The 21,224-nt window shown below is 43.5% G+C and overlaps 1 protein-coding gene across 1 annotated transcript in view; it reads left to right on the forward strand.

Annotated features, from left to right (window-relative positions):
* The window catches only part of LOC122996593 (inactive ubiquitin carboxyl-terminal hydrolase 54-like), a 43,238-nt gene that overhangs the window by 13,851 nt on the left and 8,163 nt on the right, over positions 1–21,224 (forward strand). Inside the window, 15 exon segments of the mRNA XM_044372130.1 lie at positions 4,590–4,682; positions 4,779–4,913; positions 5,003–5,116; positions 6,217–6,299; positions 7,289–7,391; positions 7,507–7,653; positions 7,818–7,967; positions 10,049–10,217; positions 10,544–10,735; positions 11,024–11,158; positions 12,167–12,899; positions 13,719–13,846; positions 14,500–14,664; positions 16,730–16,849; positions 20,259–20,442. Coding sequence (XP_044228065.1) covers positions 4,590–4,682; positions 4,779–4,913; positions 5,003–5,116; positions 6,217–6,299; positions 7,289–7,391; positions 7,507–7,653; positions 7,818–7,967; positions 10,049–10,217; positions 10,544–10,735; positions 11,024–11,158; positions 12,167–12,899; positions 13,719–13,846; positions 14,500–14,664; positions 16,730–16,849; positions 20,259–20,442 — 2,651 coding nt within the window.

The raw sequence follows: 21,224 nt of genomic DNA on the forward strand, positions 1-21,224 counted from the left end.
AACATCCGTCTGACAGAAACGTGACTCTCTGATTCACTTCATCAGTTATATTGATCATTCTATCGAAACAAATCAGATATCAAACTTCACCTCCAATACTACAGAGTTTAGGCCATTAAAGGACGAGTTCACAGTTTTTAAAACAGTCTCTTAAAGCTGTTTTTCTTGCTGTAATCATTCCTGTAATGTATTTAAAAGTTTATCTTGAAGCTAATATGAAGCTTCAGCGTCCAAATGAATCAAATCAAGTAGATATCTTTCAACGTTACAGTCTTTTTAGTGCCAAAGTTCCTCTTTTTGTTACTATACTTCCACCTGCAGCTCAACAGGGAAACACTGTCCAAGGAAACACAAAGAGGGAATTTGATGCTAAAAAGACTGTAAATGTGTCAGATATCCACTTGATATGACTAACTCAGACTGCTGAAGCTGAATAGAAGCTTCACACAGACTTTTAAATGATTGAAAGCACATTTGAAGGATCTTTAAATATCCAGTATGAACAGGAGGAATGATTAAAAACCTCTTTCACTGTCCTTTAACTACACATCAAATCCTCCATCAGGGTTTAGGTTGTTTAGATTGTTGTTGACTCTGATGAATGAAACTTAACAAAATCAATCTAAAAAGCTGACGGATGAACAAAGTGTTCAGAATTTCTAATAAACATCCTGAACGCTGAAAGCCGACAGATTTGTTGCTGATCACCTGACTGACCTGCTGCTGCGTCCTGCAGGAACATAGCGACATATTGGACCCGGTGGGGGGGTGGGACGGGACGGGACAGGACAGGATGGAGAAAACAAACACACCCAAAAGTGCTGACATGACAGTACGTTTCACTTTGACTGGAGTCCAACGAGTTATCTCACTCCGACATGTTGTGTCCTCGTGAGGATGAAGGATCACGAAGAAGAAACTTTTTATAGTTTTAAAGTGTGTTTGTGTGTCTGTTCATTAACCACCAGCATCATGTTGGAATTATTCTTCATCCTCAGTCTTGCTCATGGTTCAGATAAAAAAAAACATTAATTTTGTCTCATATTCAGTACTGGAGTTGTTTCTGCAATTAAATGAATCACCAGTTGTTTAAATTCTGATTGCAGCTTCTTAAATGAGAATATTTTCTGGTTTCTTTAGTCTCTGTGACAGTAAACTGAAGACCTGTGTGTTGAGGAAACACTCATCAACATTTTCTGACATTTTTATGGATCAAATAACAAATTAATCAATAAAATAATTGACAGATGAATCGATCATGACAATTAAAGTCAGCTGCAGCTCTGATACATTTCTAAAACATAACAGGAAGTCCATTTACTGTCCTTTTTTGTTCTTCTCTCTGTACATTGATTAAAAGGAGTTAAAGGACTGAAGATAAGAGACTTTGAGTCTCACATCAGTCTGAGAGAATGACCTCCACATTGCCCCCCCCCCTCTACACCTGTAACTCCATAACCTACACCTGGATCATCTCCAGTAAGAATAACACCAGCAGTGATAAATCCGTGAATCCTCTGTGTGCATGTAGTGACTTTGCTAAAAGCTGGAAATGAAGGGAGTGAAAACTGAGACTCAAAACGGTTCAGTAGGTTTATTTATAAAACGCCTTTCAAGAGCAGAGCGTCTCAGAGTGCTGCAGCCGTAAAAATACAGACTCTTTTTAGAAGAGTAAAAACAGCATAAAATATAGATAAATAAATAAATAAGTGAGTCTAAACTGGTCTTTAAGTCTTCTGAAGTCTCTGTTCTGAAGTGAAGTGATGAAAACATTCCTGCGTGTCTGGATTCCAGCCGCTCTGCAGGAGATGAGACCCCCAGAGTCTCTGAGAGACCAGGAGGAGTTACATAAATGTTGTTTCCTTTTTAACCTGAACATCACATGAACATGATGCATGTTTCAGTGTCACATGATGCTCTGTGTATGTGTGTATGTGTGTGTGTGTGTGTGTGTGTGTGTGTGTGTGTGTGTGTGTGTGTGTGTGTGTGTGTGTGTGTGTGTGTATGTGTGTGTGTGTGTGTGTGTGTGTGTGTGTATGTGTGTGTGTGTGTGTGTGTATGTGTGTGTGTATGTGTGTGTGTGTGTGTGTGTGTGTGTGTGTGTGTGTGTGTGTGTGTGTGTGTGTGTGTATGTGTGTGTGTGTGTGTGTGTATGTGTGTGTGTGTGTGTGTGTATGTGTGTGTGTGTGTGTGTGTGTGTGTGTGTATGTGTGTGTGTGTGTGTGTGTATGTGTGTGTGTGTGTGTGTGTGTGTGTGTGTGTGTGTGTGTGTGTGTGTGTGTGTGTGTGTGTGTATGTGTGTGTGTGTGTGTGTGTATGTGTGTGTGTGTGTGTGTGTGTGTATGTGTATGTGTGTGTGTGTGTGTGTGTGTGTGTGTGTGCAGCAGCTTCCTGATAGCAATCAAAGACTTTTTTTTTTAGATGTTAATAGTTTGATCATCTGCAGTGCTGGTGCTGAGTTTGTGTGTGTGAGCTGATGGTTTCTGATCCTGTTATGAAACCTCCGGCTGCCGTCACAGCCGCTTAAATCCACACGATGCGTTCAGGCTCCGTACTGACTGTAGGTCACCTGTGTTTCGGCAGCTTTCAGAGCTCAACGTCTGTTAATCTGCCGATTAGTTTTTCAATTGTTTGGTCTGTGAAATGAAAAAAAAATGTTATTTATCACTTCTTCTTCTCACAGTGATGCCTTTTTAATTTCATAATGGACTAATCGTTGCAGCTTTTATAAATAAGCTGAAGTGCAGTAAAAGACCTGAGTTAGTCTGTTTCATGTGTTCATGTGAGGAAGGTTACAGTCTCCTCATCATCGCTCCACACAGATCTGATGTTTTCAGCTCTTCAGTGATGTTTAAAGCTATAATATGTAATTATTCCACATTAAATGTCTAAAAACAACTAGACCTGTGTTATATATGTTGTTGAGTTGTGTATTTTCAAACTCAGAGAAATCTGTAATTTAATCAAAGTAACGGACCGTTTCATTTGGTCGCCTGTCGATGGCGTCATACCTCCTCTACCAAAGAGTAAACACGCACCAGATGCATACGGCGGCGCTGTGTTTGTCCGCTACAATGGCGTCTACCAAAGAGTAACTTACACACATACAAGATAATACATCGGCGTTGTGGTTGTTCCACACAAACTGTTATAAATGGACTTTTATTCAGTTTTAAGACACATTTTCATGATAAATTTAGGTGGTTTTTAACTATATCTTTTAGCCGGAAGAAGGATTTTAGTCATTGGACGTCTGGATCTTAAGTTATCAGAGAAATAAACTGGACAAACGTTAGCAGCAGCTCGGCTAACAGCCCCTCCAGGAAGTCCGCTGGTCACCAAACATCGTCGGAGAAACACTGATTTTTTTTTTTTTAGGTGAAACAGCTTTAATTAGTATTTTAATGATTTTAATCTGCGTGTACGTTTGTTCTGGAGAGGAGGAGACCTCTGCTGGTAAAAACATCCTGAATGATGAACACTGGAGTAATCCTATCCCGCTGAAGTTGCTTATTTAACGATGAAGACAACAACTCCCATGATCCCTTGCTGCTTCACACCGTCATCACAATCCATCTTTTGTTATTGTTTTGATTGAGACGCCTAGCGGCTGAAATTACATATTATGCGTTTAAGTCACATGTTTACATTCGAGCTGCTGTTACTCTTCAGACAACAGGAAACACTTTCTACATGTTTCTTTCTACTTTAAAAAAAAAAAAAAAAAAAAATTCTATTGCTGCAAATTGAAAATGTGCATAAAAACATGAACCAGACGTGCAGACTTAGATGCACATTGTGACGTTTGTTCTCTCTGACACATGAAACATCATGTTCTTCCTGTTTGTCTTCTTGTCACACACTTTCACACTCTCGTCATCAGATGGTTTCCTGAAGCAGATGAGAGAGTGATGAACTCAGTTTGACACTAAACACACATGCACACCTTCACCTGACAGTCTCCTGCATGTCCTCAGGTCACTAAACTTGCTCTCTGATTGGTCAGTGGCGTTCGTGTGTCCGCGCTGGCAGGTGATTGGCCGGTGGCTCCGTCGATGTAAACACGTCACATTGAGCTGATAGTGAAGCAGCCGCTGCAGCTCGGAGACGCACAGATTTCACAGAACTTCACTCGCATTTGTAGGATTTTACAGACTCTTAAACTCGGCTTTTTGTCTCCTTACTTCCTCTGCAGAGGTGAGGATTTAAAGCTTTTTTTTTTTTTTTTGTGATACGTTATCTTGATTTCGAGTGTTCGTCTGGTTTCAAACCCCAACCACACAGTTGTGAACAGAAAAGCTGCATTTTAAGGGTTTTCTGTTTTGTTAAATCAGCTTTATTTCAAACGGAAACATTTTTATTTCCTGCTCGTAGTCTGCAGGAAGAGAAAATGGTTTTCTTGACTGTACGTCTTTGTTTTTGGTATATTAGAGGCTTGATTAACAGGGATGGACATTAAGTTTTTATTGAAGGTATGTAAAATAACTATGCAGCTACTCTGGACCAGATCATCTTTCCTTCATTTTGTCTTCTTGCTTCGCTTCCTGACCAGATGTGTCGTTAACCGCTGTTCTCTCCGTCTCTCTCAGGTCCTGTGGCACCTCGATATCTTCCGTCGAAGTTTCCGTCAGCTGACGACTCACAAGTGCATGGAGGACTCGTGCATCTTCTGCGCTCTGAAGGTGAAGAATCACATCTGCCTGATGTCTGAGGTAAAAACAGCCGGAACGGACCGGCTTCCTGTTTCTGATCTCAACTGTGTCTGTTTTCTTCTTCAGAGTATCTTCGCTCAGTTTCAGTACAGCAGCGAGAAAGTTTTACCGTCCGACGCTCTTCGCAGCGCGCTCGCCAAAACCTTCCAGGACGAGCAGCGGTTTCAGCTCGGCATCATGGACGACGCTGCAGAGTGCTTCGTAAGACAAACACACTGCGATGAGTGTTTTGTTTTTTACCAAATTTTTGAACCTTTTTGATTCATGTGTGTTGTCTTGCGTCTCTGCAGGAAAACATCCTGATGAGGATTCACTTCCACATCGCAGACGAGACCAAAGAAGACATCTGCACGGCCAGACACTGCATCCCCCACCAGAAGTTCGCCATGACGCTCTTTGAACAGGTGAGATGTTGGATTGTGTCGACGCTTCCTGTCTGACAGAACTAATTACAAAAAGTACCGAGAAAAATTCACCTTAAAAACTATTTAGATTATGCTTTTTTTTCCCTCTTTTGGGGTGTTTAAAGTAGACCTGAAACAATTAGTCAATTAATTAATTAGTTTATTGAACCAGAAAAGAATTGGAATTGAGAGAATAATCCAGAGGTGCAGAGGATTCTCTCATGTATCATTGTGTCTCTTTAATAATAGATTTAATATAGATATTGATACCTACATTAACCTGAACGCTGATTAAATATGTATCTGACACACTGAAATAACATCTGTAGCTGCTACATTTGACACACCTACTTGATCAGCCTAAATTATTCAGCTGATCTAAATGATAGTTGAAGTGGAGAATGTGACTCCTGATCCTCTAGGAAGACCGACGTCTCACTCTGTTGGAACTACAGAAACACTCAGCGGTGTTACAGCAGAGTGGAGCTTCTTACCTCACAGATGATCTTTTGGTGGTCGAAAACAAACAAACAAACAAACAAAGCTGAAAATGATGCTATGCTATAAATGCTATTCTGTAGAGGTGAGAGAGTGTCTCATCATTTGTGCAGCGTAGTGATGATGAGCATAAATATCTTCTATCTAAAATGTTATTTAGAGCAAAGGTACAGGTGAACATGATAAACAGCATAACTGTATTTTCCCATCACATAAACCAAAAACCAAATGCATGTACTGTTTATTCCTACGGATCTGATTTATACTAATTTAACTGTTTTCTCAGTGTAATGTCTTATTTCTAAAAACCTAAAGATCTCTTGTCGTTTGTTGATCCTTATTTGCTTTTTAAGTCTTAAAAGTTTTTCAGTGTTCCTCCAGTAAATCCAGTATATCAGTGTATTTTACCAGACCATTTTCAGCCCAGTAAACATCTTTTGAAAACACCAACCAATCTTTATAATAGTCGTCATGTTATCCATCGAGATATTTGGTAGATTTCACTCAGATCTATAAGGCTCAAAAAAAAATCAATCTTTTGTTCAGAGTTAAAGGGTTGAAAAGAGACGATATCACATGTTTACTGTGTCTTTGCGTGTCAGTGTGTGTGCAGCAGCTGTGGAGCATCTTCAGACCCTCTGCCCTTCATTCAGATGGTCCACTACATCTCCACCACCTCCCTGTGGTGAGTCTGTGGTGATCCTGATGTGTCTCTCACACACACATTTTGTCTAGTAATCAAGTTGTGGCTTGTGAAATTCTACTTAATTTTACACCAGGAAAAGACATGTCTTCAGTGTCATGTTTTATTCAAATATACTATATATACATTTAACGTGTCCATAACATATATTTCTATTCCCTCACAGTCTGATCTGTCAGTGTGTGATGTGTTTGGCTCGTAGTGATGAACCTACAGAGAATTATCAGAGACTCTGCAGCTCCTCTCGGCTTTACGGAGCTTTGTAGCGAGTTTCAGCTCATTGTTTATCTGTCCGGCTGCAACTTTACTGTTTTGGTTCACTCTCGGTGCTCTCATAGCGTCGTTCTCAGAGAAAAAGCTGTAAAAAGTCGCTGTACACTACCTGCTCAGCACCAAACAGACACAGGTAGCTGTAGACTAGCTGGTGAACATAGTGGAGCATTTAGCAGCTAAAGAGCCAGATATTTCCCTCAGGAGTTGGTAGAGAGTAAAAACAGAAACACGACTCCACATACTCCCACTGGATGGGAAGTAGACAACTACTTTTTAAGCAGGTACTGTGATGGAAGTTATGTTGACAGACTATTTTGCAGCAAAAAAAGTGGACAAAAAACATGAATATAAGCAGCTTTAACCAGATTGAAACTATAAAGGACCAAAAATAGAACCCTGAGGAACCCCACAAGTAATTATTGACATTATCAATGTGAGGTTGATGTTGCTCTGTAACTACTGGATGTGGAAATAAGCAACTGTTTGCTAACAAGTTCAACATATCAACTTAAAAGATGATCATATGTCAGTGTTGTGTTCATTTCTTGTTTCTGCTGAATGATTAATGTAAAAGAGTCGCTTTTTTTCAGTGGCTGCAATGTACAGATAAATGCAACATCTCAACTATGACAACTGTGATTACTTGTGAGTCACAAACTAGAGCTATGACAATCATATGTCCTCCTCATCTTCCTCAGTAACCAGGCTGTGAAGATGTTGGAGACGAGAGAAAAGGCGACTCCCGGCATGTTTGGGGAGCTCCTGCGAAACGCCAGCATGGGAGACCTTCGCAGCTGTCCTGTAAGACACTTTTGTATTTGTTTTATCCTCATGAACCAAATACAGATACCAAATGTCTGCTTGAGACAGCTTCTCAAATGTTTCACACCAATGTGAATTTGAAACTCTTCCTCAGAGTCAGTGTGGTCAGCAGCTCAGGATGGCTCGCGTCCTCCTCAACAGTCCGGAGATCATTACCATCGGTCTGGTTTGGGACTCTGACCACTCAGACCTCGCAGAAGACGTCATACACACCCTGGGAACCTGCCTGCGCCTGGGGGATGTAAGACAATTCACACCATAATAAACCACAATAAATACTCACCAGATTAATTAGATAGATAGACACAAGTGTCATCAGCATATAGTGAGAGAAAATCTGACTTTCAGTGACTGTTCAGCTGCTCCATTGACCTCTTCTTCTTCTTCTTCTCTCTCTCTCTGCAGTTGTTTTACAGGGTGACGGAGGAGAAGGCTCGTCAGTCGGAGCTCTACCTGGTCGGCATGGTGTGTTACTACGGGAAACATTATTCCACCTTCTTCTTCCAGACAAAGATCCGACGATGGATGTACTTTGACGATGCACATGTCAAGGAGGTATATTCAAGACTTCACGGTTTCATGTAGAGATGTTGGTCACTGAGATGGTTTAAACACTAATTGCAATCAAATATTATGTGTGAGCAACGTCATTGTTGTGTTTATATTCTCTGGACTGTAGTTACAGCGGACGGGTTGAATTCATATTCTGTATATGCCGATGGATGTAGCGAGGTGTGATGTCACCTGTTGGTTTCATTAGAGCCGGTTTGAAAACCAGAGTTGTAGCTTCTGCTCAGCGCCATCTTTTCCGTTTTGGAGTCAGGATCTTCCAGATAAAGAGTGCGGGGTTTCACACGCTGGAAACACGTCCTGCTACCTCGGACCCAAGCTAACGCTAGCTTACCGGCAACACCGAGCACTGCACACTTGGGCTAATGTTCGCTACTTTAGCTAAATTGTACTAACAGGACATGTATCACCATCAAGTCACATTAAACACAGTGAAATATTGTGACAATAGTGCAACTCAGTGTGAGTCCTGGAGCCGGGGAGAGCAGCAGGTGAGCTAACTGTCAATCACGGCTGTCAATCAACGCCCACACAGCAGACATCAAAGCTACTATAAGTCTTCAAATCTTATTAATTGAGCAATAATTTCCAGTATAACCATCAGCACACTTATTAGAGTGCCTGAACTTTGATTGAGACCATAATGACTCGTTGATAAACTTACTGACTCAGTATTTCTAGACAGAAGTTGAGGCTTTTTGAATGAAAGTCAGTTGCAGCATCTAGCAGCAGTCAGTGGCACTTTAAGGTGCTTCAGACTCAAGACGTGGAAATTACTGATTGGTTTAAATGCTCTGAAGGAAGAAAAGTTGGCAAATTAATGGGACAAAATGCCAAATATTCAAAGAGATTTGGGTTTTTTTGTGCTTTCTTCATCGGCCCTGCAGACAAGTTTGAAAATGAAACAAATCTGGGGGTGTGGAGTTAGAAGGAAGTGACGTCACCAGACATCCGTAGCCCGCTCGATGATCAAATTGCATTGTGGGTAGTGTAGGCGCCATGTTTTTTGACAAGGAAGAATGTGTGGAAAGTGTTTGTGTCTCTTGGAAAAAATGAGAAAAGAGGTGTGGGGTAGAGGAAAGGAAATGAGCTCATGTTGTAGTTGTAGTGAGATCTCTTTCTCTTCCTGTCCATCCTTACACCTCGCTTCAACCTCTCCTCTCCTTCCTCTTTCCTGTGACTCGTTGCTCTCTCTCTCTCTACCTCCTTCTCCTGCCTCTCCCTCTTTCTCCTCTTCTACTTTATTTACTTTACTTTTCCCTCCTTCATTCTTTCTTCTCTTTTCTGTCACTGTTATGTTTTAATAATGCTGGTGGAATGAGATATTTCATCCCCCCCCCACCTCTCTCTCTCTCTCTCTCTCTCTCTCTCTTTCTGTCTCTGCTGGTTGTGAAAACAAGGATATCCCTCTATTGTTTATCAGTCCAGCTGGACAGAACCGAGGGTGTGGTCAGAGCATGCACACACACACACACACACACACACACACACACACACACACACACACACACATACACACACATACATCCCACCACAGCACAGTCGACACTTTTGCTCACTCTGCAGACTTTCATTCTATCTCTTTCTTTCTGTCTGACACACAGTTTTTCACTCACACACACACACACACAGACACACACACACACACACACACATTGCGGTCGCTGTTTTGGATTTTTGGGACGTCCTGTTACATCTGACCAGAGCTGGAGGTGGAGATGGACGTTTAGAAAATGGAGGAAGGGTTGAAATAACAAGCGGGAGGTTTTCTGTCGCACAAAAAAAAAAAAAAAAGACAAACAAGACAGACGAGAGCAGGAAGAGAACAGTTTTCCTTATCAGGCTGACGAATGTTTCAGCTGCCGTCACTGTTTTACCTGCTGAGCGGCGCTTTCGAGGTGAACAGGACGTCCTTACGGCAGCCGGAGCTTCATTACTGCGGCTGGTAAACTCATCGGCTACTCGTCAGGATGTCAGCGGATGGTTTGACGTGTCGATTTAAGATGAGATTGAATGTATGGTTCGGGAGTCATCTTCTTTCCCGTGTTTTTCTTCTTGTCCTGCAGATCGGTCCCAAGTGGAAGGACGTGGTTTCGCGCTGTATCAAGGGCCACTACCAGCCTCTGCTGCTGCTGTACGCCGACCCGCGGGGCACGCCGGTGTCAGCGCAGGACCTGCCCCCGCGCCTCGACCTCCACCACCTCAACAAGGCCTGTTACGACAGCGAAGACTCGGGTAACTACAACACAGCTAGGAGTCGTAGTAGTAGCACAACAGCAAACGTTCAGGTAACTAAACCAGACTCAGCAGTACTTGTAGTAGTCGTACTAGTACTAGTAGTACTCTGACAGACAGGACCGAGGTAACAGTAGTGATAGAAGTAGACGTCGTTGTGGCTGTCGTAGTTTTAGCAGTAGTACTTATAGCAGCTTGTCTGATGTCATGTGTGTATGTATGTAAGTATATATGAGCACACGTACATCACCGCTGACGCCTCAACTTGTTTACTAACCCCCTACCCCTCCGCCCCCCCCCCCCCCCCCCCCCCCCTCCTCGGACAGGCCGTGAGCCGTCAATCTCCAGCGACACTCGCACTGATTCGTCGACGGAGAGCTACTCATACCGACAGCCCTCCCACTCGCACCATGAGTCCCTGGCCAGTCACTACTCCTCTGACTCCCAGGGAACCGTCATCTGCATCGAACACCCCGACAGACCCCTGCACGCCTCGCTCTGCAGCCTGGATACCGTAGGTGGGTTACTACTACCGGCTCACAGGAACCACATCACAGCAGCTCAGTCATATCTCTGTTCACACATCCTTCATTCTCATTGGTTCATCCTCTTGAGTTTGCAGCATCTGCTTCTCCTTGTTTCGATTTATCGAAGAAAAATAATAAATGTTTAGTCTTTAAAGAGATGTGACCTCGCTGTGCAGCCAATCACACTCTACCACTTCTTCTTCTTCTTCTTCTTTTGTCTTCTGTCGTTGTGTTGCATGACGTGCCGACCATGCCGTTGCCGTGCTTCTTGTCGCTAAGGCCACGTGACGGACGCTGAGCAGCACCAGTCTCTGAGGAGGGGAGGCGGGGCCAGGGATAGGAGGCGGAGCTCTAGCCGCCTCCGGCGATCTAAACCCGACAACGAAGCCTCGTCGGCCGGTTACCACAGCGAGGGTAGGCGGGGGCCGGGGGCCAATCACAGTCTATCATAATCATTATCATAATCAATATTCTTTTTTTAATAACTTAAATATAAACCAACATTTTTTTTTTTAAAGGAAAAGTGAGAAGAAAGTGATGAAAATAAAATATTTTAAACAAACAAAACTTTACTTGAAATTAAAATCAATCAATAACAACGATAAACAAAAACAGAACACAGAAAAACTTTAGCTAATGTCAGTCGGATATAAAATATAAATGTCATAAAAATGTTTTTCTCCAGTTTAAAACACAAACCGTCATATTTTAATAGTCTCTGTCTTGTTTGATTTTGCTGTTTAAGTGGAAAAACGGTGTCATGAAAGACGACAGTTTTTAGACATTAACAGAAGATATTTGGCACAAAGTTTCTGTTTCTCACTGAAACTCAGTGTGTTTCCTTCAGAGCTAACAGACGTGTTGATGCAGTTCCTTCAGAATAAAGCGTTCGCAAAGCTATGCACTGTTTTTTTTTTTTGCTGATGTGCACGTGTTAGCAGGATTCGTCTTCGCTGCTGCACGTTTCACATCAGTTGGAAAGTTTGACACCGGCGGCAGGATGTGCAGAAACACAGTGTTACTCTTAACGTCATTTAAAACTCGTTTGCCTGCGAGGTTTCATACTTTACTGTTGGAGAATACATGACTCCAGCTCTGTCATGAGTCATATCTATCTGAACGTCAGAAAGAGAGAAAAAATGTTTCAATAAATAAATGTTTAAGTTTTGAACCACTAGAAGAATAACTTCCTGTTTCTTGTCGTTCATATTAACGTCATTCATTGTTTCTTCATTCATTTCTGCTTCCGCTGCTTTAATTTAATCTCACTTCTTTCTCCTCTCTCCCTTCCTCTCACTTGTCTTTTTTCTCCCTCCTCCTCTCCTCCTCACCGTGTCTCTCTTATCGTTTCGTTCCTCCTGTATAAATCTCCTCCTGTTCCCTTCTTCTCCTCCTTCTTCTCCTCCTCCCTCCTCCTCCCAGGAGAGACGTTAAAGGAGCAGCAGGTTCCTCGTCAACTCCCCAAACCTTCCTCCTCCTTCTCCTCTTCAACCAGCCGCCTCCGTGACTTCAAGGAAACCATGAGCAACATCATCCACAGCCGAGCCCTCTCCTCCTCCTCCTCCTCCTCTTTACCGGCTGCCGTCCTCTCCTCTGAAATCACCTCCTCCTCCTCTTCCTCCTCTAACAACCACCATCACCCAGCCGCCGCCGCCGCCGCCGCCGGTGCTGCCGTCTCCTCCTCCTCCAGTAAACCCCACGACTGGGAGGCCGACAGCACCAGCAGCGAGTCCAAATCCAGCTCCTCAGGAGGGACAGGAGGGAGGTACCGGCCAGCGTGGAGACCGCGGAGGGAGGTGCTCAACATCGACAGCATCTTCTCCCGCGAGAGGCGCAGGCAGGCCGGCTACAGCCCCCTCGAAGCCTCCCTGCCCGACGACTGCGGAGCTCCACCCGCAGAGGGAGCAGACGCCTCCTCCTCAGCAGCCCAGGAGGAGGCGACATCTGTCAGGCAGGGCTCCTCCTGGACTCTCCCCACCTCCAGCCACAGAGCAGGTGGACTCAGAACAGGAGGCGCGGACCTACCTCCTCCCCCTCCTCCTCCTCCCCGGCTGATCCAGAGGATGGAGAGCGGCTACGAGAGCAGCGAGAGGAACAGCAGCAGCCCCGTCAGCCTGGACCTGAACCTCAACCTGAACCTGAACCTGGGAGACAGGTGAGCTCACAGAAGAACCAGATCCTGTTGAACCCCCAGACCGCCACACACTGTTAGACTGTTCAGAAACTAAAAAACTAAAAACATGAATGTAAATTTTATCTGTAAGTTCAGCACAAAGAGGAGCCGTCAAACATGTATTTATTGTCATTAATTTGATCACTGATTGATCTGCTGATCGTAGTTTCTGTATCAGCCAGCAATGATCAATAAGTTTATGAACATCAGAGTTAAACGCTGCGTTTATGCTTCATGAGAAAGAGTCAGAAATGTGATGATTATGAACCGAGATGTGAAGTTAGAAGAAGCCTGTTTTTCCGAACACACATCACAGAGAAACACACGTCTGTATACATTTGATATTATAGATATTTTTTTACTGAGCTACAGAGAGTCAGAACATCAGCCTGTCAATCAAACAGAATATTCCTTTAGTTTGTCTTAAATCCTTCAGTCTGACTGGTTCACGTTGATAGTTTCTGTTTGTTTTTCTTCTAACCAATCAGCATCCGTCCTGGATCGCAGACATACAGAGTGATATAAGGTTGTGAGGAGCAGGTGGATTAAAGTTTGTCATCAGTAAAGAAATATCTTCATCTAAGAGTTGATCTTCCTTAAATCGACAGTTTAATCCACACAGCAGGAAGATGACGTCGTCTTAATCTAAAGTGTTTCAGAGCTTTTCATGAATGGTTTCCTGTAATATTTAATAAAGTGTCTCTGACTTACAGAGCTGTAAAGACTGGACTGTAGGTTTTAAAATATAACGTCAGATTACTGGACCGTTCTGACTCTTTCTGTCTCTCTCTCTGTCTTCAGGGAGTGTGTTGCGAAGAAGCCTTCGTCCTCCTCCTCCTCTTCCTCAGGCCCATCATGGAGGAACATCAGGTCGAAGAGCAGCGGAGCTCTGCTGCAGGAGATCAACTCGTCCTGTAGGGGGAGCCTCGGTACGACACATCTGTCTGTCTGTGACTCTGCTTATGATCAGAGCTGTTTCAGTCCTGCAGGCAGGTGTCTCCTCACTCTGAGTTAAAGCACCAGTTCCCAGTGTTCCCAGTGTCCCCAGTGTTCTTCAGTGTCTTAAACCAGCAGTCAGGTGTCCTGTTCATACTGGATATTAAAAGATCCTTCAAATGTGCTTTCAATGGAAGTGATGGAGGCCAAAATCCACAGTGTGTCCACACAGTCATTTAAAAGTCTGTGTGAAGCTTCTATTCAGCTTCAGCAGTCTGAGTTAGTCATATCAAGTGGATATCTGACACATTTACAGTCTTTGTGTTTCCCTGTTGAGCTGCAGCTTCTGGCAGCAGGTCTGTCAGGTTTCATTTAAACTTCAAATCCAGGTTATGATAAAAACCAGGTTGCTAATGTGCATCCAGACGTCAACAGCTGACTGAAACTTCCATCCTGAATTCGGACAAAGAGACGAATCGTCTTGTTTAAAACTATCAAACACATCTGATGCCAGCTGAAAGTCTCAGACAAGGTAGTTTGTGTCGACTGTCTTTGTTTTTTAGTGAGGACATGGCCGTAGTTCACAGTGATGATGGTGTGTGTGTGTGTGTGTGTGTGTGTGTGTGTGTGTGTGTGTGTTGGACAGCAACCCCCGCAGGCCGCAGCGAGCTGGACGAGCTGCAGGAGGAGGTGCTGAGGAGAGCGAGGGAGGAGGAGCAGCAGCGGCGGCAGGAGAAGGAGAGAGAGGCGGCACTTGGCTTCAACCCCCGACCCAGCAAGTACATGGACCTGGACCAGCTGCAGATCCAAGGTACACACACACACAGTGATTAAGCAGTCTCACTATTAAAAGCTTTAAAACGTCATGGTGTTGTAACCGTAAAGGCTACACCGAGCGTTCCTGTTCTCTACGATCTTTTCTACGATCATCGGTTGAACTGTGACGAAAACTTAACAAAACCAGACAATTGTGATTATCAGGGATGCACGATATTATCCGCATGTCATCGGTATCGGTCGATATAAGCTCTAGAATGAAATATCGGCCTGGATGAACATTTCTGCCAATTATGAGAGGCAGATATGTGGCCTTCTCCTCCGCCGCCTGACTGTTTCCCTCCACTGACTGTTTCACCCTGACGGTCCTGATGTTTCCTCCGTAGGCTGAACTTCACTCAGCTGCCCATCAGACCTGCTGCTGCTAGCGGAGGCTAGCTGGCTGTGCTTCCCTCCGGTCATGCTGCTGCTAACGCTCCGCTAGCCTCTCAGCTAACGTTAGCCTCGGCTCTCCGTGTGGATCCAACCAGAGCACCGAGCCCCGGTTTGTTATTCAGGTTAAAGTGAAGAAGCAGCTGGTCTGACGGGCAGCTGAGTGAAGTGCAGCCTGCGGAGGAAACACCGGGACCGTCAGGGTGAAACAGTCCATCGAGGAGCTGCTACTATGATCGGCTGCACAGATAGGAAACCCCTCGGCTGACAGGATGTACCACTCCGTTGGGAAAAAAAATCTTTTTGGTTTATACCGGCAGTTGGTAACCAGCGTATTAGGTGCATTACCGCCACCTTCTGGTCCGGAGTGTGGACCAGAGATTAAATCCTACACATTAATCCTGTCTGTCTAATAAACTCAATGAAAACTCTACTGCTGCTCCCACTTGGCAGGTTCATTAAAGTTTTAATGCTGAGCTCCTGAATCCAGTCTTCCTCAATTCTTCCTTCATATATTGTCTTTCTTGATCATATTTAGTATAATCTATGCTGCATGTATAATAGTCTCCTCAGCCAGCTGGAAAATATATGTTCATATATCGGCATCAATCGGCCACAATGAGTTGGAAATATCAGCATATCGGATATAGGCAAAAAATCCAATATCATGCAAAAAGTGTCTGTAGGTGTGAGCGGCAGACTGCAGGCGGAACTCGGTGCACCAGTTTAAAATACGCTCAGTTATAAAAACATAACTTTAGTATCAAGTTAAATAATGAAACATTGAGTTTGGAGGGAATTAAATCAACGCAGCAGCTGAGAGTTGAGTCGAGCTTTCAGGGCAACGTGAACCAACAGCAGCAAAGCAGGAAAAGGAGCGTTGCACCATTTATAAATATTAACGCTCAGTAAGGGCGCAACGGATCACAAAACTCACGGTTCAGATCGTGTCACGGTTTTGAGTCACGGATCGCTAGTTACCGTTAGTCTACATTAATGATGCATCGTGGGACATGCAGATGCTTTGGGTTTATGTTTTACTGGAGATCAGTTGTGTGTGTGTGTGTGTGTGTGTGGTCAGCAGGTGTGTGTGTTGTGTTGGACAACGGGAATGTTCCTCATTGAGCAGCTGAAAGGATCCGACTCACCGACACACAAAAGACAGACTGACCCACGCAGTAAAGAAGCCTGTGTGTGTGTGTGTGTGTGTGTGTGTGTGTGTGTGTGTGTGTGTGTGTGTGTGTGTGTGTGTGTGTGTGTGTGTGTGTGTGTGTGTGTGTGACTCATGTTGTGGGGACATTAATCTGTTTACACAGTCACATTGTGGGGACTCGCCTCCCTGTAATGTAAATCATCATATTTCCGGTTTAGAGTGTTTCCAGCAGCTCTTCACTGTGTTTCTGTGTGTTTGTAGTTTTGCATATAATGAACGTCTGTACAGCAGAAACTGGGTTCTTCTTTTAATATTTGGTTTCTGATATGCGGAGTTCAATCTGCTGACACTTGTTGAAAAGAAAAACATAATAAATAATATACTATAATATATAGATAATATTGATAAATAAACCTGATAGACACAATAAAACGATCAGATGAAACATTCACCAACAGTTCATTATTAAACGTGTGTGTGTGTGTGTGTGTGCGTGTGTGTGTGTGTTCTGCAGGTAAAGGTGACAGTTTCGAGCGGTGTGTGTCAGAGGCGGAGCTCCTGCTGGACCAATCGGTGCGTCTGGAGCAGGCGGGCGAGGTCGCCGCAGCGCTGTCGGCGGTCAACGAAGCAGTCTGTAAGCTCCTCCCACTCCTCCTGACCCCGCCTCCTCCTCTCAACAAACACTCGCACACGCACACACACACACACACTCTCTCACACATACACGCACACACACTCACACACAGCTGAATCCAGACGTCCTCCGTCTGGATGTGCGGTCAGACTTCTGTCGTTCGTATCGTGACGTGTTCGTCGTCACCGTGTGGAGCTGTGAGGACGTTAAAGGCTCTGAGAGACGGACTGAAGACCTTCAGCGTTTCCATGGAGACGGAATAAAATCAACGTGTTTCTCTGAACAGTTTTAATAGTTTTGATTTCAGCAGCGTCTGCAGGATGTGTGAAGGTCTGCTCACACTTTACAAACTTCACATAACAAAATATGACTCTTTTTATTACGACTATAACTATTTATTATTTACTGATATTATTTTCACGTTAAATCTTCAACCGACCGTCACTTTATAGATGGACAGAAACAACCTTTACCGACTAGTTCAGCAGATTATAATAAACAAATCCAAATGATTAAATCTGTAAATATTCAGTTCATTATCAAACCTGATTACATAAATAGGCCTATAAGACAGAAACGAAACAGCAAATGTCTCCAAACATAAATATGATGATATTATGATGATGATGATGATGATGATGATGATGATGATGATGATGATGATGATGAGTAGGACTGGGTATCTATATATCTAATAACCCTGTAACGAGTAGTATCAAAGCGTCTCCAGTCAATCAATAACTGTATTTCATCCGTTTTGTACCCAGATGAAGAAAAAAATGATTATTTGTATTGTTTTGCTTGCAGCCAATCACTGCAAGCGTCCTTCGTTTTAATGTGACGTGTGATTGGCCGACTAGCACAGCAGCTAGAACCCAAACAGTCTGTGGTGGTAACACTTCATTGTTACTTTCAAAATGTATTTGTGCACAGATCGTTTGTATGGAGAGCAGTGGTGCATTTTATACAACTGAATGCTTCCAGTCACATGACTGGTATCAAATGAAGTACTCTACTGGTATCTATCACTTTAAGGGTACTGGTATTGGTACTGGTTTCGTTATTTTTAAAACAATACGCAGCCCTGATGATGATAGTTGTTTTTATTTTCCTTTACATCATCACTTCCGTATCGTGGTGGATTCTGAGTGAAGTGACTCTCTGAAGGCTCTCGAGGATCTCGAGGTTCCTCGTGGACTTGATGAGTTGTGGATTTGGATCTCGGCACTCTTAGACTTCCTGTTAAATTCCTGCGTCTGCAGGTGTGGTGACGTCTGGACGTTTGGATTCAGCCTCACATTCACTCACACTAACAAACACACTGCGAATGAGGTCACCGCAGCCCCGCCCACCAACCTTCTGCTCGGTTGCTAACGGCAACCAGAGGCAGCTCAGTGGCCTGCTGGTGACTGTTCAACATTGTGTGTGTGTGTGTGTGTGTGTGTGTAGACATGTGGGTTATATTTTCACTGTGTCACTGAGGAATGTTCACAAACACACACACACACATTAACTTTCTCTTTGATCTGTCAATCACACACACACACGCACACGCACAGTCCCTCGTCCAGCCTCCGTCAGTGTGTCGTCACTGCAGCAGGACAGACTTCTTCAATTTGTTCTTTTTCACCCACAAAAACCTCCTGACAGCCACTAAAAACCAGACAAAGAAACAGAAACTGTGCTGAGATGAGAAAAGTGAGTTTAATAAAAGCGTCAAATATCAAAATCAAAGGAAACAAACGGCGAGACGCCGACGGTGAATCGAGCTTTAAAAGATGTTAAAAGGTTCCGTCAGAGCAGCAGAACTTTCCAGGAACTGATTCACTCTTTTTCCTTTCAAGCTGAGCTGCAGTTAAACGGATCAATCTGGTTTATTACAGGCGGGTTTAATTTAATCCATCATTACTATCAATTATAATATCATCATAATATCATCATATGCACCATCTGGGAGCGTGGTGACGTCACTTACAACATGGTGACATCATTTACAACATAGTGACATCACCTACAACATGGTGACATCACCTACAACATGGTGACATCATTTAAAACATAGTGACATCACCTACAACATAGTGACATCACCTACAACATGGTGACATCATTACAACATGGTGACATCGCCTACAACATGGTGACATCACCTACAACATGGTGACATCACCTACAACATGGTGACATCATTACAACATGGTGACATCGCCTACAACATGGTGACATCACCTACAACATGGTGACATCATTACAACATGGTGACATCGCCTACAACATGGTGACATCGCCTACAACATAGTGACATCACCTACAACATAGTGACATCACCTACAACATGGTGACATCACCTACAACATGGTGACATCACCTACAACATGGTGACATCACCTACAACATAGTGACATCACCTACAACATGGTGACATCACCTACAACATGGTGACATCACCTACAACATAGTGACATCACCTACAACATGGTGACATCACCTACAACATGGTGACATCACCTACAACATAGTGACATCACCTACAACGTGGTGACATCGCTTACGACATAGTGACATCATTACAACATGGTGACATCACCTACAACATGGTGACATCACCTACAACGTGGTGACATCGCTTACGACATAGTGACATCATTACAACATGGTGACATCACCTACGACATAGTGACATAATTTAAAACATGGTGATGTCATTTACAACATGGTGACGTCATTTACAACATGGTGACATCACCTACAACATGATGACATCACCTACAACATGGTGATGTCATTTACAACATGGTGATGTCATTTACAACATGGTGACGTCACCAATGAGCAGCCAGGTTATTTAAACCAGCGTTTCCCAACCGTCGGGCAGCGGACCAGAAACAGACATTTTCTACGAGGCCGCACAAAAAATAAAAAGGTAATCAAACTTTATTGGCCTCTTCATGTGATGTCAGCTGTTCACTGGGTGAGTCGAGTGTCATGTTTAATGAGAGGAATTATTAATAAGACCAGAAAGATCCTTTAATGTGAGTTTGGTTTGAGTCGTGTGGTTTAACATTTTTGGTTATAATTTAGTTTATTTAACGTTCTGTCTGGATATGATTTCACCATTTCACCATCAAGATCCAAACCTGAGTTATTAGTAATTTAATACCAATCATTTCCCATCTCACACACACACACACACACACACACACACACACTCACACTCACATCAGTCATGTCAGCAGTCTGATGTTTAAGTTTCTGTCAGCTGTATATTTGCTTTTTTAAGATTTTTTGCATGAGCTCATCATAACAAGTCATTTTCTGCATCTTTCTTTTCTTTTTTCCTTGTGTTTTCTTTCCCCTCTTCGTTTTCTTTCTGTTGTGTATTTTCTGTTGCCGCGCGGCCTCGCTGCAGCTAAACTGCGGCCGGCGGCGGCTGAGGGCGGAGCCAGTAGTCACAGCCGGCTGCAGCGCTGCATGAGGAGAGCCCGCAGCCTGCAGCAACGCATGCAACTGCAGCAGCAGCAGGACTCCGAGGCAGGCAGCTCGCAACCAGAGCTACAGCAGGAGGAGGGGCAACAGCTCCCGGAACAGCCCAGGTACCACCTGTAGTCTGCTCAGCCAATCAGAAGTCGTGTAGCGCTTCAGCTGTAAAAGCTTCTAAAACATTTTCAGAAATCTTTAAAACTGGTGAAGCTGCAAAGCAACGATCATTAAAGGAATAGTTCAAGGTTTTTGGGACGTCTGTTCTCTTCTTTTCAGAGTAAGCTGTAGTTAGCCTAGCTTAGCATAAAGACTTGAAACTGAGGGAAACTCCTAGCATGGCTCTGTCCAGAGTTCAAAAATACACCCAGCAACACCTCTAAAGATCACTGATTAACATGCTGGATCTTGTTTGTTTAAGTCATTTACTAACAGAAATGTAAATATGGAGATTTATACCTCTGTTTTTATTTTTTCCCCCTAAAAGGTCTCAGGGGTTTTTTTTTACTTAAATTTTATAGGTGGCATTTTCACATTTAAGGTGAAAAAATGTTCTGAAACAATTTATTTTGGTTTAATTTTTTTTTTTTATCACAAAAACCTGCCATTTTAACTGATGTGAAGACTTTTTACATCCACTGTAGACTTGAAATAAATAAATAAGTATTTAAACAAGCAGGAATGCAGCTAATCAATACGCCCCCAGTTTTGTGTCGACTGCTTGGACCCCAGAATACCTGCTGTATCCTCCATGTGCGGCTGGTCTCTAACATCCATCCACCCTCAGAACAGACATCGTCAAGTCATCAGATGTTCTTGTTGTGTTTGTAATGAACGCCACAGTCTCTGGAGGCGCTAACAGTACTGTAGAGGTGTTGTCGTGACAACCGGCACATTC

The sequence above is a fragment of the Thunnus albacares genome, chromosome 14, assembly GCF_914725855.1.
Source record: "Thunnus albacares chromosome 14, fThuAlb1.1, whole genome shotgun sequence".
Taxonomy (NCBI): domain Eukaryota; kingdom Metazoa; phylum Chordata; class Actinopteri; order Scombriformes; family Scombridae; genus Thunnus; species Thunnus albacares.